The sequence below is a fragment of the Haliaeetus leucocephalus genome, unplaced genomic scaffold (genome assembly GCF_000737465.1).
Source record: "Haliaeetus leucocephalus isolate CR32 unplaced genomic scaffold, Haliaeetus_leucocephalus-4.0 Scaffold933, whole genome shotgun sequence".
In the NCBI taxonomy this organism is placed as follows: Eukaryota; Metazoa; Chordata; class Aves; order Accipitriformes; family Accipitridae; genus Haliaeetus; species Haliaeetus leucocephalus.
Window position 1 is genome coordinate 2,932,321 of NW_010973369.1, and position 26,675 is coordinate 2,958,995.

Genomic DNA, 26,675 nt, shown 5'->3' on the forward strand with positions numbered 1-26,675 from the left:
CCTTAACAGCCTCCCAGGTATGGCAGGTTTGCAGGGGCTCTGAAGCCTGACCACTTCTCCAGCCTGACATGGAGATGCAGTAGCAGAACCACCCCCCTTCTGCACTTTACTCTCTAAACAGGGCTCGGAGGGAAGAGGGAACACGGTCACCTTTCTCACCTGTAATAATCAACATGATACCAAGGAGGGCTCCCTGGAGATGCTTTTACATGAGGTCTGAAAGGAGCAATGAAATTTCCAGTCCTCATCCCATTTTGAGCCCCAGCAGGACAAAGGGATGAAAAACAGCAACTGAAAATACAAACAAAACCTAGATTATCCCAGGTTCGTTTAACTTGTGAGTTTGCACTTACACGATACTAAAACGAGGCCAACACCGCCTGCCATCTCTTTACGAGATGTAAAACCTAAGTGAATCCTTCGTCGATAATGTATTCCTGTTTGCAATGCCTCTAAATTGAAGAAAATGAGTATTTCTTTTTCCTGTCGGAAAAGCAGCGCGGTACCCCAATCGGGGTTGCTACGCAACCACCTCCTGCACATGGCTGATAACACTCACAGCATTATTTCCCCGCCTGACTGCGCCGTCAGAACAAAGCCTGGCTAATGAAGCTTTCGAATGCTCTTGGCTCTGCCTTTGACGGTTCAACACGGGTTTTCCTTGCATGTATGTGACAGTTACAGCAGTAACTCACTGTCCCCTCCAGCCAGGGATGTCTCCGGAGCTGGATGGAGGAAATGTCCAATGGAGAGCAATGGACAGGATCGGAGAAGAGCAGCAAAACACCCAACAGGCACAACCAGCCTCCAAAATGGAGGGCAGCCACACACACCACAGAACAAGGTGGCGAAAACGAGGCCCTCTGAAATGTTGAGCCACTGGCATCACAGACCAAGCCAGACAACCTCTGGCACCCATTTATCCATCAGACATAATACCCTTATCACACCGCAGCTGCTGCCTGCCTGTGGGTATGAGCACAGCAAGGATAAACCTCCCCACTGGCATATGCAAAAAAGGGATGGGACGAAAACGACTCCCCACGTTAAGCAGTTCCAGTCTCTTGAAGCACTTACAGATTACTTTTTTAACAATCTGTTGAAATAAATTTGACCGTGATTTTCTTACACAGCATGTGTAAGCAAACCCCTCTTGTGCCAGATGAGTAGGTGTAGCAAGAACCACCATCGTTGGCAAGGAGCACCAGCTTCCCCCATAGACATCTTCATCCTCCTGTAAGAGCAACCAGCTGATGCTAAAGTAACCCCATTTTGTAACTGGGACAGTCTCTCCCTCCATCATGGCCAGATCTGTCCTTCACAGAGTCAATCACGGGGACAGCCCCATCTCTCAGGGAAGGCACTTAGTTACCCTCCCCATTTTCATACTGACAGCCAGAGCTGGTTTCTTCCTCTGTAGCAGATCTACACTTTATCAGTTTATTTCACAGGACAGCAGCATACAGTGAAATGGAGAGCATCTTCTTGGCCCTCCAGTATCTTGTCTACTTAACAGAATCACCTTAGATACATGTGCAGATGCCACACAATCCTGGAGTGACAAGGCAGTGAGGATGGGCTGACAACAGATGCAGAGTGTGCTTGCCAGAGTGCACAGACATACCTCAAAAGCTTCGACAGGGACAAATTTCTGTAGCTGAATGCTTTCTAGTCAGCACGGGGCTCCAAGTGTTGTTTTAATCAGGAAACTACCATCAACTAAGTCAGGGCACGCATTCAAAGCCCAGTGACTATTCCACACCCTGTGCTATTTCAACACACTTAGGACATGCTAGGTGCCGCCTGAGAGATGCCTCTCCAGAAACCCAGGGCAAAACTGCAGCTGCAGAACACTTATTTAACTTCCTTTCCTACGTGAACAACTGCTAGCAGGCACAAATTACCTGGAATAAGAGCTGGGGACAAGTTCTTCCCACACCAGAGAGCTGGAAGGATTGGCCAGGGCTAGAAGCACATATACCCTCGAACAGCAAAGCAACATGAAGAGAAGCAGCTGGGGGAGTCAGAGCAGGCAACATCTGCCAACCATAAGACAACCTGAGGCATTAATCTTGCTCTCAAAGACATAAGTTCTGCAAACAACCAGGTAAGAGTCACAAGAGAGCACAGCACCCAGAGAATCCAACCCACCCCCAGCTTGAAGTTTAGGTTGTAACAAAACAACCCACCTGGCTATTCAGGCACCGTGACTCTGCCTTGCTGGGCTGAGCTGAAGAAAGCGCAGCGTGAGTGCTTTTTGTTGGAGACAAAATTATCTAACAAGAGACAATTATGTGACATTACCATTAAAAGCAGTGTGTGGGAGGAAAAAAAAGCTTTAAGCCTGTGTATCCTGAGGTCTGCAAACCCCTTTCTCTACCTTTGTACTAAATCGGTCTCATTTAGCCCATTTGTTCTGTCCCAGCCAGGCAAAGTCAAAGTAGGGTTGATCGATTTGTTAATTACAGTAATTTTATCTTAAATACAGACAGCTGAGTGTTCATCAAGTCACAAATTCGCCTGTTAGTAAGAGACCTCCCCCCTGCTAAATAATTAGGGATAATAAGTGGCTCATAATAAATGCAACCCACAACAACATGCTCCGAGAGCACAGTGCAGAATCAGGAGAGCTATTAGGGAACCCCCAGGTCTATTTGTGCTTTTGAAGAAAACAATGCAATATTTTTAATTGTCTCTCTTGAAACCCTGAGCCAGCTCTGCTGGTTTGTTAAAAGTAAAATTATCCCACTTTCTGACTGCCTCTTGTGTCCAGAGAATGCTTACTACAGAGTCATCAACACAGATAAAAGCAACTGTCTTGCTTGCACTGACTAGGTACATAAAAAGAGCTGAGACAAGAGGTAACACAGGTGGGTTACATATAACCATACTCCTCAGGCCTTTTAAAACTCTGGGTAAGGCTCAAAAGATTCAGTTTCAACACAAGTCAAAAGCAGTGCATGCACAGCTTGGAGCATCCATCCACACGCATGGACCAACATGAAGTACATTCAGTACTGAAGACTCATGTCACCCTCTCAGCACAGAAGGAGCAAGCTAGCAAAAGCTGAAGGTTAAGAGAAACCAGCCTTTGGTTTTCAGCCTGCAAAGGATAGCGAACCACAGGAGCAAGTTTCTATGGCAGCCTGCCAAGAGCAAGGTTTGGGATGAGCGAGGAGAGAACAGCAGAGCTCATGTGCATCTCTTCCAAACCCTGCAAAACAAACAAAAACCCAAACAACCCACACGGGTACACCTACGTTCTCTGTTTCTGTTGGTTTTCTTCCTCTTTTCTTCCTTTATCCCCTAGTTAATTACTCCTTCAACCTCACCAGCCAGGCAAGCAGGGACAGCGAAGAGGGTCAGGTAGGTGAAAACATCACCACTTCAAATTCCCTTCCAAGGACTAAGGATAAAAGGAATTTCCTCCCGCCACCCCCATCCTTTAGACAAGCCTTTGGATAGAGCTAGATGACAGAACATAGTGTGGGGAAAAAAACTTCAACTCCTTGAGCTCAGTGGATCCTGCCAGGTCCGGGTGCTGGGGAGAAGCGCCTTGGCAGATGAGGTCATCTGCCTTCCCCTGGACAACAAGGCATTAGGAAGGGACAGCCAATGAAGAGCTGCTTTGGGAAAGAAAATGCTTGTCACCACACCAAAACGAAAAGCATACAAGCCTGAGTTTGTAGGGAGTAGAGATGGCAGGGGAAGACTATAGGAACTGATCCTGTGACGGCCATTTCCTAGCTGCTAAGTCAGCGCAGCTACAAATTCTCTTTTCTAGTAACTTGAAGTATTGAACTACGGCCTCTTACTTTTCCCCCCCAAGGTGAAGACATATGCAACCCCCGTGTGCAATCAAGACCAGACAGGATTTGGAGAGAATTTTAAAGTTTCATTCTCTCAGCATGCAAAAACACAGATGTCATTTGTCTTGTTTTCCACACTGGGGAGTGCACTAGGGAAAAGAAATAGATTTAATCAAATGCAGCTGTATTTTGTTTACAACAGTATTTTCTGTCATTTACTTACTTTGCTCCATGAAGTGCATTTAGTTGTTTTCCTATGGCATTTCTCCCCAAGAGCTGAAGCTTCATTTGTTCCTGTGAAGACCCCTGGACTTCTGCAAACATTTTTTCCTGAAGCAGATTACTTATTTTTTAATGTGTAGTATTTCAGTTCCACTTCATCCACAAATATGTTTAACCAGCATTTGCAAGATTCTTTTATGCTATGTCCTGTTATCTCAGCACACCCGACTTTAAGTTGCATACAGAATAAATACTGGGCTTTTGTTCTGAGCAGGGGAGATAGCTGTGTAATGATCAATCAAAAAAAGCCCTTGGGGATAGGACAGATTAGCACTTTGATACTACTGAAGATGAATGGGTAAAATGAGTTTGATAAGCTGGTGTTTTCCTCAGATAATTGCTCTGAAAGCTTTCTAAAGCTGCTTGGATCTTCCCCCCTTTCCTTTTGCTTCTGGATAGGATAGCAAGTCCTGCTTTTCTATCAGCAATACTGGACAGGCTGCTGCTGTTACTGTTTTTAAACAAACAGCAGTGGATTTATGCCACATTTCATCACTGACTGTTGAACACTAAAATACTAGTCATAATTTAACTAGAGATTCAGACTGGATTCCTATTATTCTTGGCCAACTTGACTAGTCCTCCCAGCACATATGTCACTGAGCACAGCCTGGTTGAGAAGGGACTGAGAGGGTGGGAAGGGGATTTCTCGTGGGATATGGACATCCTTCCTCAAGCTTAAATCTTTAACAGCTCCTCTTCCTTCAGAAGTCACTAATCCTTGGTGCTCACAAACAGACCTTCACCCCCTGTCAACCTTTCTCTGGGCTTTCTATACCCAACACTGACCTCCTCTTCCTCCTCCTGGATCGTTCTCATGCAGTTACCCCATAGGATCATCTGAAGAGGAAATTCTCCTGAAGCTGTAACACAAAACTCTTGTCAAGCTCACCTAGACCCCAGGTACATCCCTCTACAGGCATGAGGCAAATCCTGCTGGCATTCACAGACGTGGTACCATTTACCGTGCTAACTTATTCTCAGCCACTAATGAAACTGGAGCCAAGAGATTTTACTACATTTTTATTGTTTCATTGAATAAATGAATTTTAAATACAGAATTAAAAATTTATTTTAAAAGTTATTAAAAGCTAGCATTCAGAAGTAGGTTGCACATCAGTACTGAAAAAATTCATACTTTTTGGTACAAAGATAGGAAAGAAAAATAAAAAAGCATATCCATCATCTGGAAAGAGGTTTTGTTTTTTTGTTTGTTTTTTTTTTTTTTTTTTTTACATTTCCTTTCATATTTAGAACTGATATCTGCCTCATGAGAACCTCCCACCAACCTTGTTTTTCACAGCACTGATTCACATTGTTTGGTGTTCAGAAAAAAACCACTCATTTGTTGTTTACAGAAGCAGCGATGTAGTGTTTTCCCCTCGTACATATGGAAGCCAGTATGTTTAATAAAATATCCAGCATATGACGGGTGCAAAAAATGCAGCATTATGGGATTTGCAGGGATGCAATTTAACTTACAGATGATCCTTTGAGCTTACACTGATATCGTTATGTGTTAGGTATTACTTAGAGTATCGCATCTCTAGCATTTGCTCTTTGCTAAGCTCCATCACTGCAACAAAGATTTCCAGAAGTGATGAGGGAATAGGTACCATCGATTTTTAATGCCCAATTTTAAAGCAGCTTGATTTTCAAGAGACACAGATCACCCATCCTCAAGGACAAGAATCAGGCCCTTTTAGGCACAATGTAAACCCTGTAAAACAGAGGCACCTCAAGAAGTCTTGACATTAGGGTTCTGGGTTAGGGTTGGGAGATGGTTTTTTTTGCAAGTTTCTATTATGGGTTCTTAAAAAGACAGCTATGAAGATGATCCCACCAGTCAGTGCACCTGTATCATCTCAACCAAAAAAAGTAGACACTCTCTATTATACACATCATTTCAAGACATCAGCACCACTCACACAGTATCCACAACAGGTTAGAAACACAGACAGACCACAGAATGAAGTGCCCTTACAATAGAAACTAAGACTCTGAGATAATGAATAGGGATAGCTACACATCAGCCTGGGGGAAAAAAGCAGAGGAGGGACAGTTCAGACTGCAACGGAAACAAATTCATTTAACAACAGAAATAACACTGGAGATTGTCACTAGTGCAGCTAGGATTTAGCAAATGAAATACTTGGGAGTATACACTTGCAGGGCGGCCCTGCTTCTGCCACATGAATAAATATCCAACAGTGTTTAAAAACAGTATATAAAAAAAAAAAAGACATCAGGATTTTCAGAAACAGTGCTTGTTCCACCCCCTGTAACTACGTAGTAGGCTCCCTCACGTGAGGTATTTCAGCATCACCACAACAGAAAACAGTACTTCTGCACTCCTCTTCCACAAGCACAGTCCAATTTGAGCTGAGGTTGTATGACGATTATGCAGTGATGTGAGGTGCAAGCGTTCTGCTCTACCCTTGTCTCTCCCCAGACCACAGCGATCACGCTGGGCTGTGCAGGATGAAAATGTGCAGTCAGAGCAGTAAAGGCTCAATTCAGTACCCACTGTGTGACCAGACACAGGCACAGTCCCCTTATTTCAGACACTGCACATCTTAGGGGTTTTGTTTTGTTTTTAAACTGACACGTTCACACAGAGTCTTCCAAAAAAGAAGTTTAGTTCATGTGGCCAGGTCAGATTACTAATCTCAAATGAACTTCAGAATATTTCCTTGGTTATCCATTGATATATAGGTTGTCCAGCAAAATAAATGCATGTTTTACTCTCATCAATGGCAACCTGTACATTTGGTTTTGTATTACCAGGAGAGCTGTATGGGACAGGCATCTCTCCTATCACACTGTACATTTGAAAGGCTGCTGTCCATCCCATACTTTTTTCCAAGGAAAGTTATTTTCTTGTGTTGCATATATGTATTTAACTGTAGTCATTAAATACAGGATGTTGGCCTTCCATCCCATCTGGCCTTTTTGGAAGCATCCTTTTTTCATTCTTCGAAGAATGTAACAGTATCTTATTAGAGAAACCCATGATCGCAACTTCTTCTGGTGATGTGCAACGGTCAATAGTGGATCTCACCAAGGGATGTCACTAGTACCACTGCAGCATTTGACTGTCTCTCGTCCAAAATGTGGATGTGATCAAAAGAGAGAGCAAATCCAGAAGAAACAGATGTCTTCTACCAGATGTTTCTCCTCTTATGTTCCATCTTTGCTGCACAACCACTGTAGATTTGTTTGCAGGGTTTGTTTGGGGGGGATATTTTGTTTAAGAATAATCATACCCTCTGCAAATTCTGCTACATAATGATAATTGCTGCTTGTTATCAACACCCCCGTTAGCATGTAGGGTAGTGTACTCTCACAGCCAGCTGTCATGGAAGTAGTAAATAAAGCTGTTTTTCCTTCAAAGACACAAGCATTGTCCAGTCTGTGACTATACCAGGAACATCTCTACAGCTTTCCCACGCCTTCCAAACACTTCAGCCAAATGCTTCCTTTTGCTCATGCTTTCCTTAATACATGCGAGGATAAGATGGGTTTTGCTTAATTATCCACTCAGCATGCGGATTGATGTGGTACAAGTCTAAGAGGTAAGTGTCTGGGTCCAGACAATGTTCACCTGTCAAAACAAGAGATTCAGAAAAAAAGCATTTCTTATATCCTTAGTCCTATAATTGCTAGGTTGGGGGGTGTGTGTTGGTTTTTTTCCCCCTAAAAACTGACATTTGTTCACATTAATTTCAATATCACAACCATTCAAAAGTGTTTCCACAAATCTGGAAAAGTTCTAGTTATTTATGTTAAAATAAATATATGTTTCTTAAAACTATACTAAACCCAAGCTTTGATCTTTGCGGAAGGGTACTCTAACTTTAATACCCAATAACTTTAGCACTTGAAAACCGTAATGAAATATGTTAGCGATCAAATCCAGAGACTGAATTGTTTCCAATGACAAAGATTTTCTTCTACAGATGCTACTAAGAGAAATAATAAGAGGCAGCCAAAGCACTCCAGTAACCGACAGTCTCCAGAAGCAGCTGTAACAGGGCATAAGAATTCCTTTCCATTTTCAGACACCCCTAATCTGCTGCTGCAATCATATTATTTAAGTCTCCTCTCTATTTGATGACATTATCCTAATGATGAGTGGAAATCAGTGACTAATGAACATCATCAACTTGTTTAACTACATGATTTGAGAAACGTCCACCCAAGTTAGTATGGGTTCTTCTGTCAGAAAGTTCATGAAGGCAGACAGAATTCACACCTGGAGCTGGAGTCATTAATACAGATGCCATGTGCCAGCCTACTACACTTAAAGCCCAGATAAGAAGCACCCAATTAAAAGCCTAGTAGCATAGGATGAAGTTGCCTTTTACTTAAAACCATAAACTACATTCACCTTAAGTTCTACACTTAATTCCAAACACAAACCTTTATCGTTGAGGGGAGAGGGAGTTTAACACAGTATGTTTAACAGAACTGGAGGTTGGTTTGTTTTTAAGATGGACAAAGTTTTGCATGTCTCTGTCCTCAAGACTTCTGGACTCTTTTAGTTTCCACCTTCCTTGAAAGGCAGCTTCTGAATAAGATCCATTAGTACTTTTGGAAGTCCAGGCTTCAACCTTCCCACATACTTGCACTATAAAGGCTTTGCAGTGATGGCTGGAAGGCATGTGAACGATCAACACAAGAGCTTTGACAGGTGCTTTTTGTTGTAGGTGAGGTTAACCCACACTTGTTCATTTGCCTTCTAACTTTTGGAGCCCCCCTCCAAATCTCATCCTTTTTATAACTCCCTCCTAAGGCAAGTTAAGCATAAAAACTGGATACCGGAGTCCTTATTTTCAGTTGCCACCCAGACTTACCAATATTGCCTCCCACTTCATACAGGAGCAAGTTTGTGCACTCCATTGAGTTGTTACTGCAGAAAGAAAAACACACTGAAGTTAACAAAGCTCTGTGAAAGGCAGGTTAGGTAGTTTAGTAATGTTTCTTCCAGAAGAATTGCTTATGGTTCAGAGGCCACCAATGGTCAAGGAAGCAAGAGGCCATGGTACAGAGACCTTGCTGATCCTCCTGAACAGTGCAGCTGTTGAAAAGCACACCCCAAACTGGAAAAAAGAATACAAGGCAGATATTCCTCGCTGTTAGCGAGAAGTGCACTATAGGCAAACACTAACTTTTCAATAGGAAGACTACAGGCATAAATACCAAAGTTCACTGGCAGCATTCCTCTAGAGCTGATGGCCTGTTCAAGAGAAGCTCATCTGCAGGAAGACTTAGGCATCTGTAGTAGCTTGTTAGTGAGATACCAGCTGACCCATATTGAGCCAACTTCCCATCCACCCTCCTTGTTTAGGCATTTGCTGCCCAAGGACACAGTCAGGAGATGAACAAACACTTTACCTACTAAATACAGTCTGCAGGCATGGTGACAGAGCGGGGCAGGAATTCTTCTGTTCATTTTTTGGGTTATTTCAGCAATTCACCACTGGAGCGAGCATAGGAGGGAACCACAGAGCTTATTTTTGGAAATCCCTATATTAACATATGCATGCTGGAAATACTACTCCAGGCAAATAATTTGCACGGGTGATGTTTTTCTGCAGGAGAGCTAGAGAGGGTTTGTTTTGCAGGGTCAATGTTATTCCACTTTCCCTTCCATTCAGCAAGGCTTTGCACATACTGCTAAAGTTCGCTTGCTGTCCAGCAGCCCAGAGGGGACTACTGACCTCCCAACAGCCTGAGCACAGTGATGGAATCAGTTGAACTAACATTTGCTCGCCCCATCCAGCAAACTATTTCCAAAGCTTAGAATAGAAGAGCAGAGAACAGTCTCCTAACAGCTCACTGCCACCACAGCAGCTCTGCCAGAAGACAGAAACCAGCAACTAGACCACCTAGTACTTTTTTTTTTTTTTTTTTTTTTTTTAAGCAGAGAAAAAGCCATTTACCACTTGAGGAGGTTGACAGTGTTAACAATGTTCCAGCCGTTCTGGCACAGGTTCTTCTGAAATTGCCTCAAGACATCAGCAACTCTTGTTGCATTGTTCAAATGCACCTCTAGCGAATCCTTCAGGAGAAGCGAAGCATGGACCTTCACAATCTTGGAAGGCTGAACAAGGCAGGCAGAGGCAAAAAGAAGAAAGTGCTTAAAGACAGACTTTTATCAGCTAAAACATCAAGTTTCAAAATCGATCGGAGAGTGTGGAGAATTAAACCTATCCAGGCAGCTGTTCAGAGAATTTAGGTTTGTTTCTTATCCCACACATACTCCAGGCTGGAAGCTTATAGAAGTATCAAGGTGAGCATTATAAACAAATCATTAGTGCTTGCATTAGCACCGCTCTCCATCAGCATGCGCTGGTGCTCTCTGCTGTTCAAATACAGCACTGGCACCAGAAGCGACACAAGCTTTGATGAAAATAGGATTTACCAGAATAAATTTTGACAAACTGTTTTGCACAAGTCTGATAGGCTTCTCTGGAATTAATTTAAATGACTGAAAAAGTAGTTTAGACAACTGAATTGCAGAGTACTGAATTTCAGAAAGGTAGTTTCAAAAAAAAGGAAGCTCTGAGCCATCACAGAGCAGAGTTCAAGTGCTATTTTCTTAAGACTGTTTTCATCAACTCCCTCATGAAGTAACTTCTCAAGAACTTTTGTGGAGCACGTTGAACTGTTCTAATGGGGTCTGATCTGCAGCAAGCTAATTTTGCAATTCTGAGTCTTCTGCAAAAACAGTGCAGAACACCAAGACTGTTAGGAAATAGTGTTAGCACTGTTCTAAGCATCGGGTCATCTGTTTGCCTAAACAGTAGTTGTCCTCTCTGAAATGACAGCACCTTCAACAGTGACATGCCACTTTAACCAGCGAAATTTTAGGCAGACATCATTTCAGGAGCCCAGTTGGTATAGAAAGGAGGATGTACTGACTTGTGAGAACACAAACTCTTCTTCAGGTCTGCATATTCAAGCTCTCTACATATTATTTCTATCTGCAAACTCCACCTAGCTCGTGCCCTTAAAGCATCCCAGTTGCACCACCACTGCTATGCAATACTTAAAATCCAGCACTGCATGACGTAACCTAGCACCTGCAGACCCACGCTTATTCAACTAACAGTGGCAACCAAAAAAACAAATGTAGAATGACTCCAAGGATCTTTTCCCAACTTTGACACTCAAATAGATCTAGTAGCAACATCTGTTTAAAAATCTCAGTCCGCACCAACACAAGAAGGAGTAGAGCCATTTCATTTATCAGGGAACTTACTTCTCTCCTTTTAAGTAGCAAGAACCTCGTCCTCAAACCCTCCCATACAGATCAGCAGCATTATGGAGGAAAAAGAAAATCAGATGCAAAATGTATTTTTATACTGCTGTAATAGTATAAATTTTTGCTTTAAGTTCATGAAAATAAGTCTGCCTTTATCATGGGATATAAACACATGGGACACCTAGAGCCATATGAATTCTGCTCTTCATGCAAGGTAAAGACCAGCATTTCCACTCTTGGTCTCTTCCCCCCTCATCTGCAACCATGCAGCATCTTAACTAAGTGTTTTGTAGCCTGAAACTTATTTAGCAGTCTTATTGTTGGGATCAATTTTTGCCACAACCTGGCCAAAAGGGTTTGGGAAATGGTTTCTCATTGTTCTGCAGATTTTTCTCCCTCTTGCTCTGTAATGAGCATCACTCCTTACAGTTTTCCAAGTTTTTATGAAAGCATTTGACACTGTTATGAAAGGGCTCAGTTTTTCCAAGCCCTAACTCACCTCTGCCTGGTTCTTCTCCACCTTGTCTTTATCAGCATGAATCTTCCGCAACAAATTCTTAATTCGTTTGTCGCAGAACTGGTACCTTTTGCTATTGCTTTCATTCAGCTTTCTCACTTGAGCTACCAGAAAAGAGGACACCTGGGCAGCGGAGAAGGGAGGAAACAGGAATTAAAACAAATCAAGCAGAGATGAAGATGCCATTTAAGAACTTAAACATCACTTTATGAAGCTCCTTAAATAGACAAAATATCTATATACCTTGAAAACAAGTAGTCTTGAAATTCAGCCAAAGATTTTGCCTCCAGACATTTAACTCCTCTGAAATTTCCAAGATTATCCCTTCCCCTATTCCAATTCTAACCAGACCAAGACACTGCTACACCATACCGCAAAACACCTGGGCAACTTACTGTCCAGAGCAAATCCTGGTAATGGATCATCGTCCGCACAACATCAGCTGCCCCTTCTGCCAGCTGTTTCTCCTTCCCTTCAGGGATCTTGTTTGGCAGCCCCTTGTGCATGAAGAGGTTTGGGGCCATGACTGTGGAAACATTCCAGAGGTTCATTTTGTTGTTGTTCTCCCTGGCAACCACTTTGCTGAGAAACTCAAGTAGAGCCTAAAGAGAGGGGAAGAGACTTAGGACATCCATTGCTAATGCTCAAGAAACTACTGTGGCAATTGCTGGAGAGATCATTTAATTAGCTTTTTTTTTTTTTATATCCATGAGCTAATCCTATTTGTCCAGCCAGGAAGTTCAGTGAGCAATTTCTAATATCAGGATAGCACCAAATAACCATACCAGGCAGAGAGATGGTTTGTCCAGCATTCATGAATCAGGAGAGCTGTGGGAAGTAGATGAGCTCCTTGGCAGGTGGCAATTTACAAAGTCCAGTCATAGCAGTTACAGAATCCAGAGATGGCACCCCCCGCTTCCCCCAGTATCCACTCAAAGCTATTCCCAGATGTGGAAAAATAAACCCTTTTGGACCATCTCTTCTGCTTCATGCTTCCACCAAAGCCATGATGCACGACAGATCATCTTTGACTGGATTACGTATTCCAGCACCCTAAATAAAGTTTGCAGGGTGCTAAGTCAGCCTTGCCTTTATTACCTGGAAGCTGAATTACTCAGGAGGGGGAAAGAAAAAAACAAACAAACAAACAAAATGGCAGCAGCAACCACCACAGTTCTTATAAAGCACAGAAAGGCAGAAGTTGTGCACTGCCTGCAAAGCTGATCCCATCAGCATTTATTCTTTCAAAAAGTAGTAGGTAAAAGGATTTGAAATGCCTTTTTATCAGAAAAGGGTAGGAAGTTGTAAGCTTAGTAGTTGGGTTTTTGTTTGTTTGGGTTTTTTTTGTTTTTGTTTTTTTTTTAATTGAAACTGTCTTTCATAGATGACAACAATACCACAAACCATGAACCAAAAGACTGAATTTCTTTCCCAATACCTTAGCATGCCCACATACAATGTAAGACCCATACATCTTTCACTCCATAGTGAAGTGCTTTAACACACTGAAGAGGACGAGCATGTTTCTAAACAGGACGCTCCAGGACCACATGGATTCCTACTGCTCTTAAATTTGTACCCAAAAGGCAGACTGTGCTTACAGCTTACGTTCACTGCACAGCCTTGAGGTTTGCCTGCTTCCCCCATCATTGGTTTCCATTCTCAAGTCAGTGAAATAAAACCAAATAGCATGATGTGTATTATTTACAAAAGCTGATAGAGTTTCCTTGAATAAAAACCTGGAAGGAGATCGTTTTTCCAGTTAAATCCAGAACAGGTAGTTACCTTTAGAGTGTTTCTGTTGGGTTCTGGCAGAATCAGGATCAGGAGGTTTAGAGCTTGCAATCTTTGCTTCAGGTCTGGAATACCTAGAGAGGGAGAGCAACAACAGGACAGAGGATTCAGGCTCCTGACACCATTCTTTTTAAGCATGGGAATTCCCCAAGGAATAAGGCAATTACTTACTGTAGTGTTTGTCATCTAGGATTTGAGACCTTGTTTTACAGAAGTAAATCAAGCTCATACTGCCCTTATGAAGTGAACTACCTATGTTTCAGAAGACTGGCTGATTTGCTTCAGAATACACAGACTACCAGCAAGTCTGACGCCCTTCAAGGATATCAAAAGACCCCATTATTCCCCATTTCTTGAACAAAACCAGTTGTGCAATTAAAACAGTTAGCTTAACACATTCAAACCATCTGTTGAGTCACAAACCTCAAAATAAGGTGCTTGCAGAACACTGCGTTACCTGCAGACAAGCCAAGACCATGCACACTGGTCAGCTGCCACAACTCAGCCTACATGTCATTATTTATTGATTTGTCCTAATTCATGGTAGCAACCTCGCAGCCTCAAATGACACAACGTAACTTAAGATCCCAGGACAGCGTTCGTACACAAAGATGTATGCAACCACGCACCGGCGACGACGACTCTCAGGCTGATATGTAATAGTACACGTAGCACCCTGCACTCTGAGCTTGGGTACAGTTCATATCGTGCTCTGTACTCCCACCAAATCCACAGGCTCCCAACACACCTGACAGGAGAGCCCAAGACCAGTAGAGCTTTGCCAGAAAACCCGCAAACTGATGCTAAACAGCCAAAGCAGGGACTCACTCTGTACAGCAGCAAAAGCAGGGAGGTACTCTGCAGTCAGCAGCGGGGCCGGCAGCTCTCTGATGAACCTTTTCAGTAGCCCCGATACATCATTCTGGTGGACTTCATCCCAGCGGAAAAGGCCAGTATAGAAGTCCCTTTCTAGCTTCTGTTCCAGACTCTATTAAAAAGATGGAATTTATCACATGCTTTAATAAGCAACTACAAGGGAAATTTTGTAGCTGAGCACTAGGAGGGCAACCCATCAAGTCCAAAGAGTGCAGAGACCCTCACAGCAGACACTCCCAGATTTCCCAGCAACGGACATTTCTAGTTGTATTGGGAAGGGAGACGAGACAATTCCAGTTATTTAGATACTTGCTTCAGCAATATGCTTCCTGATCACCTCTGACACCTTTGAATGCTACTAAAGAGCTCCTACCTTGATTCTGGTCTGGGACCCAGAAACTCTCAAAATGCCCTCTGTTTCAAGTCCTCTCTTTTCCAAGCAGGACAGCAGCTATTAAAGGTGGGGGAAAAGAAAGCTTTTAGGCACAGAGGGTGAGAAGTCAGCCCTTCCTTATCACAGGCCTCAAAGGCTTCCTGACTCTGAGGATCAGAGGTGTGAATGAAACCAGAAGAGAACTTACCGCCTGGAGTAACAGAGGGACCTTGGTGTTGGGGAGCAGTTTTTGGTCATTTTCCAATAGGGTGTGAAGTGGAACTCCAAAGAGTCTTTTCTCTACAACAGAAACAACATGTTGTAAGTCTGTATCACCTCTAATCCAGGTGTAAGGGATACATCCCCCACTGCAGACTAAGATGGTACATTTTTAAGTGTAGATACTGGAGAAAAAGAGAGGAATAGTTAAACAGGACAAGTGCATTTGATAGTCAGACATAAATGTGGTGCTAGGTCTTGATGTCATGATCCAGTGACTTCCAGGAGAAATTCTGATAAAGGAAAACAGATCTGTCACAAGGTTTCTTATCAAAGTCCCGCTCTGTTCTAACATTTGAAACACAAACCTATGAGAAGGTCACTGTAAAAAATGGCACCAAAAAAAAAAAAAAAAAAGATGACATACAACTAACCTGTTGTTTTCAGTTTTGGTGCTTTGTTTCTCTTCAGCTCAAAGCCCAGAATATCACAGAGAGCTGTTAGTTCAATAAGGGCCAGTGTTGGGATCTTCTTCATGTCCTGAGCAGATAGATCTCCAATCCTGGTCACTCCTAGTCTACCCTTGGGGATCTTAAATTTCTAAGGGAAAACACACACACCCAAAAGGTTCAGTGCAAGTTATTACTACTAATCTCACTGATTATCAAGTTTTGCTGCATTTTTATCATTCCTTACCATAACCAGGCATCTATTCATTCTCCTGTTTTCAACACCAGACAAATGCCTAAAACTACTCCAACTTAACCCACAGCTGAATAAATATTTTCCCTTTTCAGTATTGCTCTTATATCATATTGCAGATCCCAATTTATCTAAATTAAAGACAGACTGACAGCCACCCTAATCTACTTGAACTTTAGAAGCAGTCCAGTACATTTGCGGAGAAGAAAACTGTTAGAATTACAAGTAAGAAAGTCCAGTTATTCTCCTCTTTTCAGTGGAAATGACCCAGATCTGTATCAAAATAGCTAGTTTCACACATAAGCCTTACTTCTTTTGACCCTCCACTACACAATGGTTATCCTTGCCCAACACTGCAAGGATAACAGCACTACCTGTCCAAAAATACCTACCTAATATAGACCCATTGCAACACCATCCATAGAGGACATTTCCAAGAGCTGGCCATACAATTGAATCCAGTGCCTTGTAACCCTCTCAACAAGAAAAGACTAGTAAGTTCTAACAGGAAAAATTCCTTCAGTGCTTACAGTTAGGGCATTTCCATCCTTTAACTTCCTAGATTCAGACAGGAACGATCCCTTGAGCAGGACAGCCGCTTGCTCTGAGTAGGCAACATCCATGTTGAACACCTCCTCTTTTCCAGGGTTTCGAACTGGGCAGGAGTAATCCTGGGTTTCTGCTACAGAGGAGAAATGGTCTTGAATTTCAGAAAACCAGAAGGGTGAATCTTAGAAAACAAGTGTGCTAAAAAAGCAGTTTGAGACAGATTTGCGTAGCATTGCTTTTAAAAAATCCTACATTAACATTTGAAAACAGTGTTCTCGTAGCACAGTCCTGAGACTGATCAATAGGGTAAGATTAGCTTACAGTAATAACATTACAGCTACAATCACTAGAACACTGGTAAGACATGATCATGGCCTTAAATTAAAGGACATACCTATGGCTAACTTCTCTTTACACAATTGCATATGGTGCATAAGATTTCACCATATGATCTTTGCTAGACTGATTTTACTTCCATCTTCTAGTTGCTTTCTCAAAGAGTTACAGTTATCAGTTTGAGTGGCAATTCATAACAACACTAGAGCCTGGAAAAGTTTACTGAATCCACAACTGTGGATAACCATGTATTTAAAAAAAACAAAACAAAAGAAACCCAAAAAACCCCCACAACCAAGGCCAATGTTTCAGACCCCAGATTAGTATAACTTCCCTTCCAGTTTCAGCCCTACTTCTGATCCTACTGCCTGTTCAGTCTGACTCTACATTTTAAAACTTCCTTCTTACTTCTCTGTACATTTGAAGTCCGTAGATTGTGCCACAACTGATCTGGGCTGGACTCCTTTTTCTCTGCTGCTGACTCCTGAAAAATAAACCAGAACATGCTTACCTAGACAAAACAGAAGTTATTATAAGACAACCTGATTTTGATAGAAAACACACACCTGACATTGTCTGTTAGTCTAAGAAAATGCTGCTCAAGCTCAGGGCTACAAGACTGTTCTGAAATTAAGAATTATAATTAGAGGATTTGGCAGACAGGTGGAAAATGGATGACTATCTCATAGACAGTATTCGTCACAAATTTGCACATCATTAAGCCAATTCTTCCTTTCATGCAATCATTAGCCAATTTCCCCCTTTTAGTTCATGCATTGAGGGGCTAACAAACAGTGGACCAACCAAGCTGCATGGGGTCTACCCATTGCCTGTGATCACAAGATCTTTCAGGAGAAAGAACATACTAAGTAGACATCAGCACCTAAAAGCTTCCCTTCATGGGCTTCATAGTAAGCTACCTCTTCATGTCCAGAGAATTGAATCTTTAAAAGTATAAGGAGGCATTTGGCAGGCAATTCTGTTAATAAAAACCTTACTTTTGCTAGTACTAGTTAGAATGTAGGAAAGCTTATTCTATTATCAAAAGTTAGCAACTTTCCAAGAATCTGCTTATGACATGGAGTTGTGGACTGAGGACTGACAGTTAAAAGAAACCTGTGCAAAGTCACCACAAACAGAAGAAAACCAGTTAGTTTGCACAGATGATGTACTATATCTTTGGAGTAGGTGCACAACTGGTGAGCTGCCATGAAAGCAGAACCAAGTCATTTAGCATCTGGCTTAATCACACATCATACACTAATGCCAGATCCAGCTATCATGTAAACAGGCCGTATTGAAGAGTAATACAGGGGAACTACGTAGAAAGGTTCTGATAGAAATGCCAGCAGCTTTGATGCCTGAGAGTAGCTTATGACAGAGGTGGACAGGAGGCAAATGGCAAATCCATCTTGAAACACTGATGGAAATACAAATCCAAATTACTCTGACACATCACTGCCTGCACTCTTACAGCCTGAGCTGCTTCCACTCTAGCCACAGCTGAACTGAATCAGCTTTAAGCTCAATTTGCTGAACATAGTTTCTTCAACAGGTAGAGCCCATTCAAACATTCTGCTCCCAGCGTACTGAGAGAGCAGTCAGTAGTGGGGAGCATCCAAAATCTGACTAAGCAGTAAAGGCACAGATACTGGATCTGGGGTCCAAATCAGGAATTTCTGAGACTGTGGGAAAAAAAACTTTACTTTTTTGCACTTTTGTTTCCTCACTTAGAAAGTGAAGATTTCAAATATCCTTCTGTGCAATAAAGAATTTATCATGTTTTGCTACATACCTCGAGCAAGTATTATAGCAACACCAGGCCTGTTTTGGCCTATGGTTCCTGAATACGTCCTTCAGAGCCCCAAAATTGTGCCTGGAACTGGGACAACAGTTTTTCTAACCAATATGGAAAATTATCCAAAAGCCTGCTTCCCTCTGGGATTGCTCCAGGAATCACTCAAAGGTAAAGGACTTCTTCTGCTCAGCTCCTACATCCTGTATCACACCCTGAAGTCTCGAAGTTCATCATTTTACATAGAAATCTCTCTCAATTTGCCTAAGCTGAGCATCTGTCCCTTCCCATGAAATACAGAGGGCAAACACCAGCCCTTGTGTACACTGTAAAAGACAAGCAAGGAATACAGAGGTTAAGCTGATGGCCACTCAGCAAAGAAGGAACAAACAGTCAAATGGGCTAATTTAAAATACATTTTCTTACTTTCATTAAAACGGGAGGGGAAAAAACCAGCACTGTTTTCTGCTTCAGTGACCTCTGCTGTAGATCTCAGAGGCAACTGCAAAGCTTTAAAAAAATGAAGCCAAAGAAAATATGAATAATTCCAGCAGCATAGTTGGAAAAGAGTCCAGTGATCTTGCCCAAAGTAAGAAGTGAGAAAATGTTTCACTTCTAATTAAATTAAGGCATTTTAAACAGGCAGTTTTAGCATCTTTGTACATGTCTTCATGATATCAAAACATCGCTTTAAAGCATCAGGTTTGATCTCAGCTGCTTATCAAATGCAAATTATCAAATACAAATATTAGCAACCTAGTGAGTGGACACTTAAGATTAAGAGCTCAAAAAATCTCTATTCCTATACAATAGAAAGTAAAATTATTTTAAGAGATTCAACAGGCTTCTATTTAATCTGCAAGTTTTAAAACTTGCCTAATTTCAATTGAGGCACTTAAGACAACCTTGAAGCACAAGTGCTTCCAGAAATATCATCTTTTTGTTACCCATTCAAGAAGGAATGCAAGTAACGCTCTGCAAAAGAGAATCAGCTGTGACACTGTCTCAGTGCAATTCACAGTAAAGCAGCAATCTGCACCTCAACACCGGGCAGTTACATCCAACACAACCACAGCAGTTTCCAGTGATGCTGCAGACTGCTACCGTCATTCCCTTAAGGCATTCAAGGGATTATTTGTGTATAATTAATCTCAGTGTAGTAAAAGTAGTTTCAAAGAGGCTCAGGCTGAGGAAAAGGAGTAATCAGTTCTGGTAAAGAGCAAGGGTCCCACGCTACTGAAAAAGGTAGATCTTGTTCAAGCTCACTATATTCTGACTAGACACTTGACCAAGTAGAAAAAGTCACAAGGAGCCGTGATTGGGATACTTTCCAGCAGGCCCTAGGAAAAATAACGATACTGTACCTTGTGGCCACAACCAGAAGAGGAGCAGCACAGCAGGAAAGCAGCTGAAAAGCTAATGGTTATGTATTCTCTACAAAAAAAAAAAAGAGGACAGTGGCCAGCCTTTCTCCAGGCTTACCAGCTGTACAAGGTCACCTTATCAGAACTGAACGTATGAAGTTCTCTTTTTTTTGGTTATCAATGATTTAACACGTCACTGGAATAAAGAAAACACAAGAGGGCTCCAAACAGTACCAGTGCTCAACAAGGCTGCAGGGCTGCAGGCACTATACACAGGTCTGCCAGCAGTCTCTAGGATGCTTATGGATCTGCAGGTTTTCTAGCAACTTCTCAGTGCTGCAACCTGGATGCAGAATTTCTACAACCTCAGCTTCATTTCAGCTCAAGAGATGAAGTCTTCTATTTGGAAATAAGAATAGCCCTAGACCCAGAAAGCCAAGTCAGCTACCACAACGCAACAAAGTCTTTCAGGAGACCCCACTGCACCAGCATACCTCTGAGCTGACCACTCCAAAAATGTCTCGGACATCACGCACAGGATGCTTGTTCTTCCTCCTCCGAGACCGGGAGTAGGTGTCCAGCCGCCGCTGCACAGCAGCGGCCTGGGTCTTGGTCAGGGTGGAGAGCAGCACGATGTTGTCATTTTCGGAGGCACGGTCCCCGAGGAGGTCAGACAGACCCGCGTCCTGGAGCCACTCAGCTTCAGCTTCTCCCTCTGCCAGGCAAGGGAGGAGAAGGGCGAGTGAGAAGAGAAAGGGCAACAGCAGTCAGAGTGTTTGATACTCTTCAGAGAGAGGAAACCAGAAGCCCGAGCCATTCCCTTTCTGGGGTGGCAATGGGACATCACTGGAAGGGAGCCACATGTCTGTTAGGAAGCCACAGCTGTTCTCAAAATCTTAGCCCTACTCCCAGGTACCCAGCTGGGTATCAGGGTGAAACCAGAGGAGAGACAGCACTTTAGGCAACTATAACTGCTCGCATACTCCTTTCTCCTCATCTTAGGGGAGGAAAAGCGAAGAAAAAAACATGGAGGCATGGCTATTGCCAGGAACCTAGGGCCCCTCAGAAGCTGGGCACAAGTGTGACTCTGCATGGTATTTAGCACAAGGATTACAATAGGAACTGAACCCAGTGGGGGCTTTCATAGGACACAGGAGGAAAGTCAGATGCACTTGCTTAAATGTGCCTGTATATGGACTTGCTTGTGCAAAGGGGAGCTCTGGCAGCTTTGAGAATGGACAAAGGGTCTGTCAGAAGCCACAATATACAATGCTGCACATTTGACTTTTGTACTCTTACCGTTTTTTGGCTATTTCTTTTAATTTTTATTTATCCATATGCATGCCTATGTATGAACAAGTCTTTTTTTTTTTTTTTTTTAAATATCCAGACACTGACCTGGTAGATTCAAACATATTTGTTTAATATACTTGCAGAACTATTTGTATGCACCATCCCTGTTCTTTACCTTTTTAAGTGGGTTGGTATCCATACAGTCATTCAACAAAAGCAAAATCATTATTCTTACTCTGTGCATTCACTTTATGTCTGTGCCTGTTCGAAACCACTAAAATTAAAGACCATTCCAGTTCCAGAATGAAGTGTGAGAAGCCTGGAGACGGTACAGCAGCATTACTCAAACAAGCTCAATTTCACTTCATTCTTCAGTACGTATAAAGTTACACTTCAAACACAGAAGACAATTTTTTCCTTACGGGATGCACCCTTTGAGGAAGTGAGAAAGTGCCCTGAGCAAGGCAGCTACTTGAAATCCAAAGATAAAAGAAGCAATTTAGCAGGTGGCTTCAACTTTAATACAGCAAACACCACAAAGCCTTTATCTTTTCAATTCTACATACCACAATCATTCACTGCAGGCAGCTCCAGCATAGCTCTACCAAAGGTTATACTGGGAAAAAGAAAAAATCACAACTGAACTGACTGAAACAGAACAGTTCATTCCTACTCTTCCTTCCCTATGCAAACTGGTATCTCCTCAGTTACCGCTGCTGCTCAAAGTTTTATTATTGCTGCATCAATAACAAAAAAGCCACGCAGCTCTTCTTGAGAGATTAAGTAATTTAATTTTTCTGGGGAAACTCCTGTTTTCATGCAACTTGCAAAAACATATTGTGACTCCATTAAAACTCTTTTCAGCCTTCAGAGCATGCTCTTTGTGTTCTTAGGTGCTGTAATGAAACAGAACTTTTTTCAGCATCACACTACAATAGAGTTGGACCTGAAGCGAAGTGTTTCTTTTAACGAATTTTCTAGCCAACTGGCTAGCTTTCCTACACGGTCTGAAGTTTTGGTCTGTTCCCGTGTTTGGTTCTACAGAAGCTAACAGGTAAGAGCATCCCCTCGGTACTGCTCACTTAGTTACAGCTGCTCATATGCTCGTGGTCCCGTTCGCTATTCCTCACTGTACAGCTATTTGTCCTACATTGTGGTTTCACAGCAGCACAGTTCACAAGACTTCTAGTTTATTTTGTCTTTGGGAACTAAAGGAAGTTAAGCGTATTGCTTGCAAATTTTGAAAATACCCAATTCCAGTCATAACAGGAAACTAATCTAATACACAATACTAAACAGCAGGCCCTAAATCGGACATCCGTGTGAGCCTACTGCCCCATCTGATGCCAAAGCACCAGATTTTAATTCCTCTATTTAGTATTTTTGGCCCAGTTATGTTTGCCAGCAACGCAAGAGGAAACCAGTAAAATAGGTTATTTATGGGGAGAAGGGGGAAATCGGAGAGAAACAGGTCAGAAGCGAGAGGTCCACAGAAGCTGAGCTGCAGGTTTAAGCCTGGAGAGCTGCTAAGATTTGTCTTGTGAGTTCCAGACAAGCAGCATTTCAGGGGGGTAAAATTGGGAATAAATCTGCAAAACTAGAGAACACCAATTGCAAAAACTTACTTGAAACATAAGCTAGCCAAGAATAGCATTCACAATAAAGCATTTACTTTTCAAAAAGTTAAAGGACAGCTACAGCATCCTACAATTTCAGACTAAACATTAAGCACAACTTCCTACATAGTTTTTGAAGGTGGAGAAGAATCACTCTTCGCAGACACTTCTCAGACATGATTACATGCTATAAGGATGCCAGCAGATACTTCAGTGGCACTACTGCACCGAGTGCGTACATTATCAGTCTGCCGTACTGTCAGACCTTGGAGAGAGCTGGATAAACAGCAGACAGCAAGGAAAGGACAATGCTGCTCGTATTTTAGGAAAAAGCTACTTTCTGCCCCTTTCAACTGTTAGTGAGGCCACAAGCATCATCAGCACCTTTCTGCTGACCCAGTTCTTCCACAAAGTTACACGCTGGCCTCCCACTAACACCAGGTCACAAGCGGCTTCCCATTACGCCACCATTACACAGGGCTCGCGCAGGAGACCAGTGTTCTCCAACTGGGTCAGCATTTTTGCAACGCCTTATCTACACGTAGCCTCCACGCTGTCCCTGTACTGTGATTACGATCAGCTATTTGTCAGGTTGAGCCACACTGTCCACACAGAGCTGTTAGCGGCTGCCCAGGCGAAAATTCTCAGGCTTTACGCAAAGAGTGATGGTGCCTTTGGCTCCATTGCCACCTCCGGGTGCTCCAACCATAAATTGCAAAGGGCATGAAAGCCAAGAGGCACTAGTCAAATCTTACATCCACACCATCCGAAGCTTCCCCTCGCCACTAATGCTTCCAGCACGATGCTTATTTGACTAAGCTCCTTTGCAGGAGGCACCTGGGGGCTGAGCGTGCTGCACCTCCTTCCTCAGCCTGCCAGGAAGGCTTCGCTACTCGGAGCATTATTTCAAGTCTGTCTGGTTTCAATGGCCAATTAAGCAGTCAGCTCTTGCCTGCTAGATTAATATACAGCATTAAAAGACACTTTTCCTTGTGTCCCCACTTACACACAGTAATCAAATTGCCTCTAGCATATCATTCTTTTGGATATCCCAGACAGCCTTTCATCTCATGGCATGGCCTCTTTTCCAGAGTCTCCTTCCTGGCGCACTCATTTTCTGAGTCACTCTTGCATCTCTTCCAGTTCTAAAAACCAAACTTACATCCTTTATGTAGGGACACTAAAATCAGACCTTACTGTTTACTGTGTCTTGCCTACTATGGCAGATACGGATGATGATCTTTCCACTCCACTCTCCAGAGCCTCTCCATGCACCCAGGAGAGCTATTTACCCTTCCCAAGCACGGCGGCACACTGGGACTTTCACTCAAACATTTCCCCACTACACACATGGATCCTTCTCAATATCAGGCTGGCACAACAGCTGCAGGCTGTACAGGCTGCAAACCCCACCATTCAAGAGGATGTACAGCCAGCTAAATCACATTCTTCAAAACGGACCCAGGAAACGTATGATCCCAATCTGCAGGATCGCTGGCTGCTTATCACAGTTTATCATCCCTCCAACAGCCCAGGATATTGTACCTCCCACGCCAAAAGGCTATCGGTCCAAGTTCCAGTTATTCCAAAATACTGGATAACATCAGTGCTACAGAAATCCCACTAGAAACACCCCATGCACATGAAGCGGTCTTCAAAAGAAAGAAAGGGGGAGGAAAAAAAAGGAGGTATATAAGAAAAACCTTGTGTGGATGGACTCAAGTCATTCTGGATGTTTATTATGGTTTCTTGAATAGTGAATCAGAGGGAGAAAAGCCTGCCTTCCACAAAAGCAGCTCTCATAAAAGCCACTGTGATGAACTCAGAACCACATACACAAACAAGCCTTCCAAAACACCATCAGCTATCACAGCGTGTTTACCGTACAGCCACCTGCACGGGGAGTGAGAGCCCCCACACTTAGTGGGGGGCTGTCTGAAAAAATCTGGAGCCTTGAATGTACTCCTGACTGACCTTTAGAGTCAGCTTTGTTTCAGAAGCTGAAACCAGGCCAGGCCAGCACTCCACTTCTGCAGGGTATTATCCATCACCCAATGAAAAAAAAAAAAAAAAAAAAAATGTATCTTTGATTTGACCAGTAATATTCTAACCGTATTGCAACATGCTTCTAAATCATTCAGGTTCATAAGCAAATTTTCTAAGACATTCATCTTCCTCCCCTTGCTCCCAACATTTTTGGCAACCTACCCTCTTGTGTTTTGACATCTGCAAGGCTGCATTCCTCTTGTTCGGCTTCAGCGCTCTGTTTAATGTTCTCTACTTCCAGCCAAAAACTGTCCATTGACAAGTTGTCCAAAGACTCTAGCCTGGAATTCGTGCCCTCTGACACCGGAGATGCCAAAGGACTCTTCAGAGGAAGCTTGCTCATTTTGCAAGGGCAATTTCTGGTACTGGGAGAGGAAGAGATAAGGAGAGAGAGATTAAACTACACATTCAAATATGGCATGCACAATACATCGGTCTTCATTGATTAATGACTGCAGTAAAAGCCAAACAGAGGTTAAGTGCTAGACTTCCTTTGGCTCGTGTTTAGCAATAACAGACAAGGTTGGGATCAAACCCCCCGGAGTAGGGGAAAACCTGCTGTCCAAACATGTGAGAGGACACAGTGTGACACAGGTTTTCTGACGCTGTCCTTCCAGTGACCTCTGAGACACCACCTACCACTCCTGCCCTTGCTTCCAAGACTCCCCTGAAAACTTGCACAGATACCCTCGACATTCACAGACGACCAAGATGTTTCAAACGTGGTGCACGTGTGCTCTGATTATCCAGCGTGCACAGCAAGTCCGACGACTCCCAGCCACAGCAGACTGAACCCAGTAGGTTGTCCTCCATATGCAAAAACTGGCACAGCTCTGTCTCCTGCACTTCAGCTCATGCAATAAACAACTCGGATGTCTGAGGCCCTCTTTTCCTGCCTAGACCAGGTTTTTCCTCTGTGAAACAGCACAAGTGTCCTGGGAAACCCAAACATACAGAATTTTCTTACCACCCTGTTGATTAATTCATGGGTGGCCAAAGTCCCAGACTGGCCTCGTTCAGCTTTCAACCTCTCTGCAGAAAGTGGTGAGGTTCTCATCAGTTCATAAAATAATACCTCACCTAAAATGAATTTTAATTCACTTCAAAGAGTTGCAAGCTGTTTAAACCCTGCTGTATATGTCTTTCAAAGACTTAAAAAAAAGGGATAAGTGGAACCTACTTGTGAAAACACCTCAGTGGTTCAACTTGGGAATACAAAATTAAAGAGACTGCACACTATGCTAACTCTGGAGGGTTTGAAACACACCTGTGAACAGCCACCACCACCAAAACCAGATCGCAATTGCTTTCTAGTCTCACAACAAGAAAAACGCAGATCAAGTCTGTGCCTTGAAAACCATGACAACAAAACAACCACCAAATGCGATTTAGCCTCCCAGCTCCGGAAGGACTTAGAAAGTTATAGATGGCAAAATATCTGGAAAGTTTTAGTTCCTTTCATTCCAGAAAGCCATTATTAGCAGTTCTGGCATTAACTTGCTTCTGTTGTAAGAAACATTTCAAGTCATAAATTTGAAGATCTACCAACCAAGAGCCCTATGTTGTAGGATATTCTGCACTTCTATTTACACATGTGCATGCATATTATGCTCATACCTTTTTCTAACATGCACATAGGCAGCCCTTCTTCTCTAAAGGTCAGAACTCAAGCAACAACCATCATTCTGGGAACATCTGGAGCCAGCGACAGCACTGAGAACAAGAATAAGAAGGTTTTTGTTTGTTTGTTTTACAGGAACACAGAAGTGAAAGATTGAAAAGAGCTATTACGCCACCCAGCCCACCTCTGACAAAGGCAGAGGTGATCAGCTTG

General features: G+C 42.8%; 1 protein-coding gene across 1 annotated transcript; it reads right to left on the reverse strand.

Annotated features, from left to right (window-relative positions):
* Positions 1-7,509: 7,509 nt before the first annotated feature.
* ARHGAP40 (Rho GTPase activating protein 40) lies at positions 7,510-25,184 on the reverse strand. Its single transcript, XM_010584074.1, has 14 exons — positions 25,004-25,184; positions 20,381-20,601; positions 17,136-17,211; positions 16,373-16,521; positions 15,575-15,740; positions 15,130-15,221; positions 14,922-14,999; positions 14,501-14,660; positions 13,664-13,746; positions 12,274-12,480; positions 11,861-12,001; positions 10,037-10,197; positions 8,948-9,003; positions 7,510-7,695 (listed from the first exon to the last, which is right to left on the reverse strand). The coding sequence occupies exons 1-14, from the start codon at positions 25,182-25,184 to the stop codon at positions 7,589-7,591; spliced, it is 1,878 nt and encodes a 625-aa protein (XP_010582376.1). The 3' UTR covers positions 7,510-7,588.
* Between the last annotated feature and the right edge of the window lie 1,491 nt (positions 25,185-26,675).

What these genes read in the sequence shown, in the direction of transcription:
- ARHGAP40 (XM_010584074.1), bottom strand. Translation starts at nt 25,184, where the DNA reads ATGAGCAAGCTTCCTCTGAAGAGTCCTTTGGCATCTCCGGTGTCAGAG. An exon ending in TTGGAGTGGTCAGCTCAGAG is followed by an intron (nt 17,212 to 20,380) that starts GTATGCTGGTGC and finishes TTTATTTTTCAG; the next exon opens with GAGTCAGCAGCAGAGAAAAA. An exon ending in TGAAGTGGGAGGCAATATTG is followed by an intron (nt 7,696 to 8,947) that starts GTAAGTCTGGGT and finishes TTGTTTTGACAG; the next exon opens with GTGAACATTGTCTGGACCCA.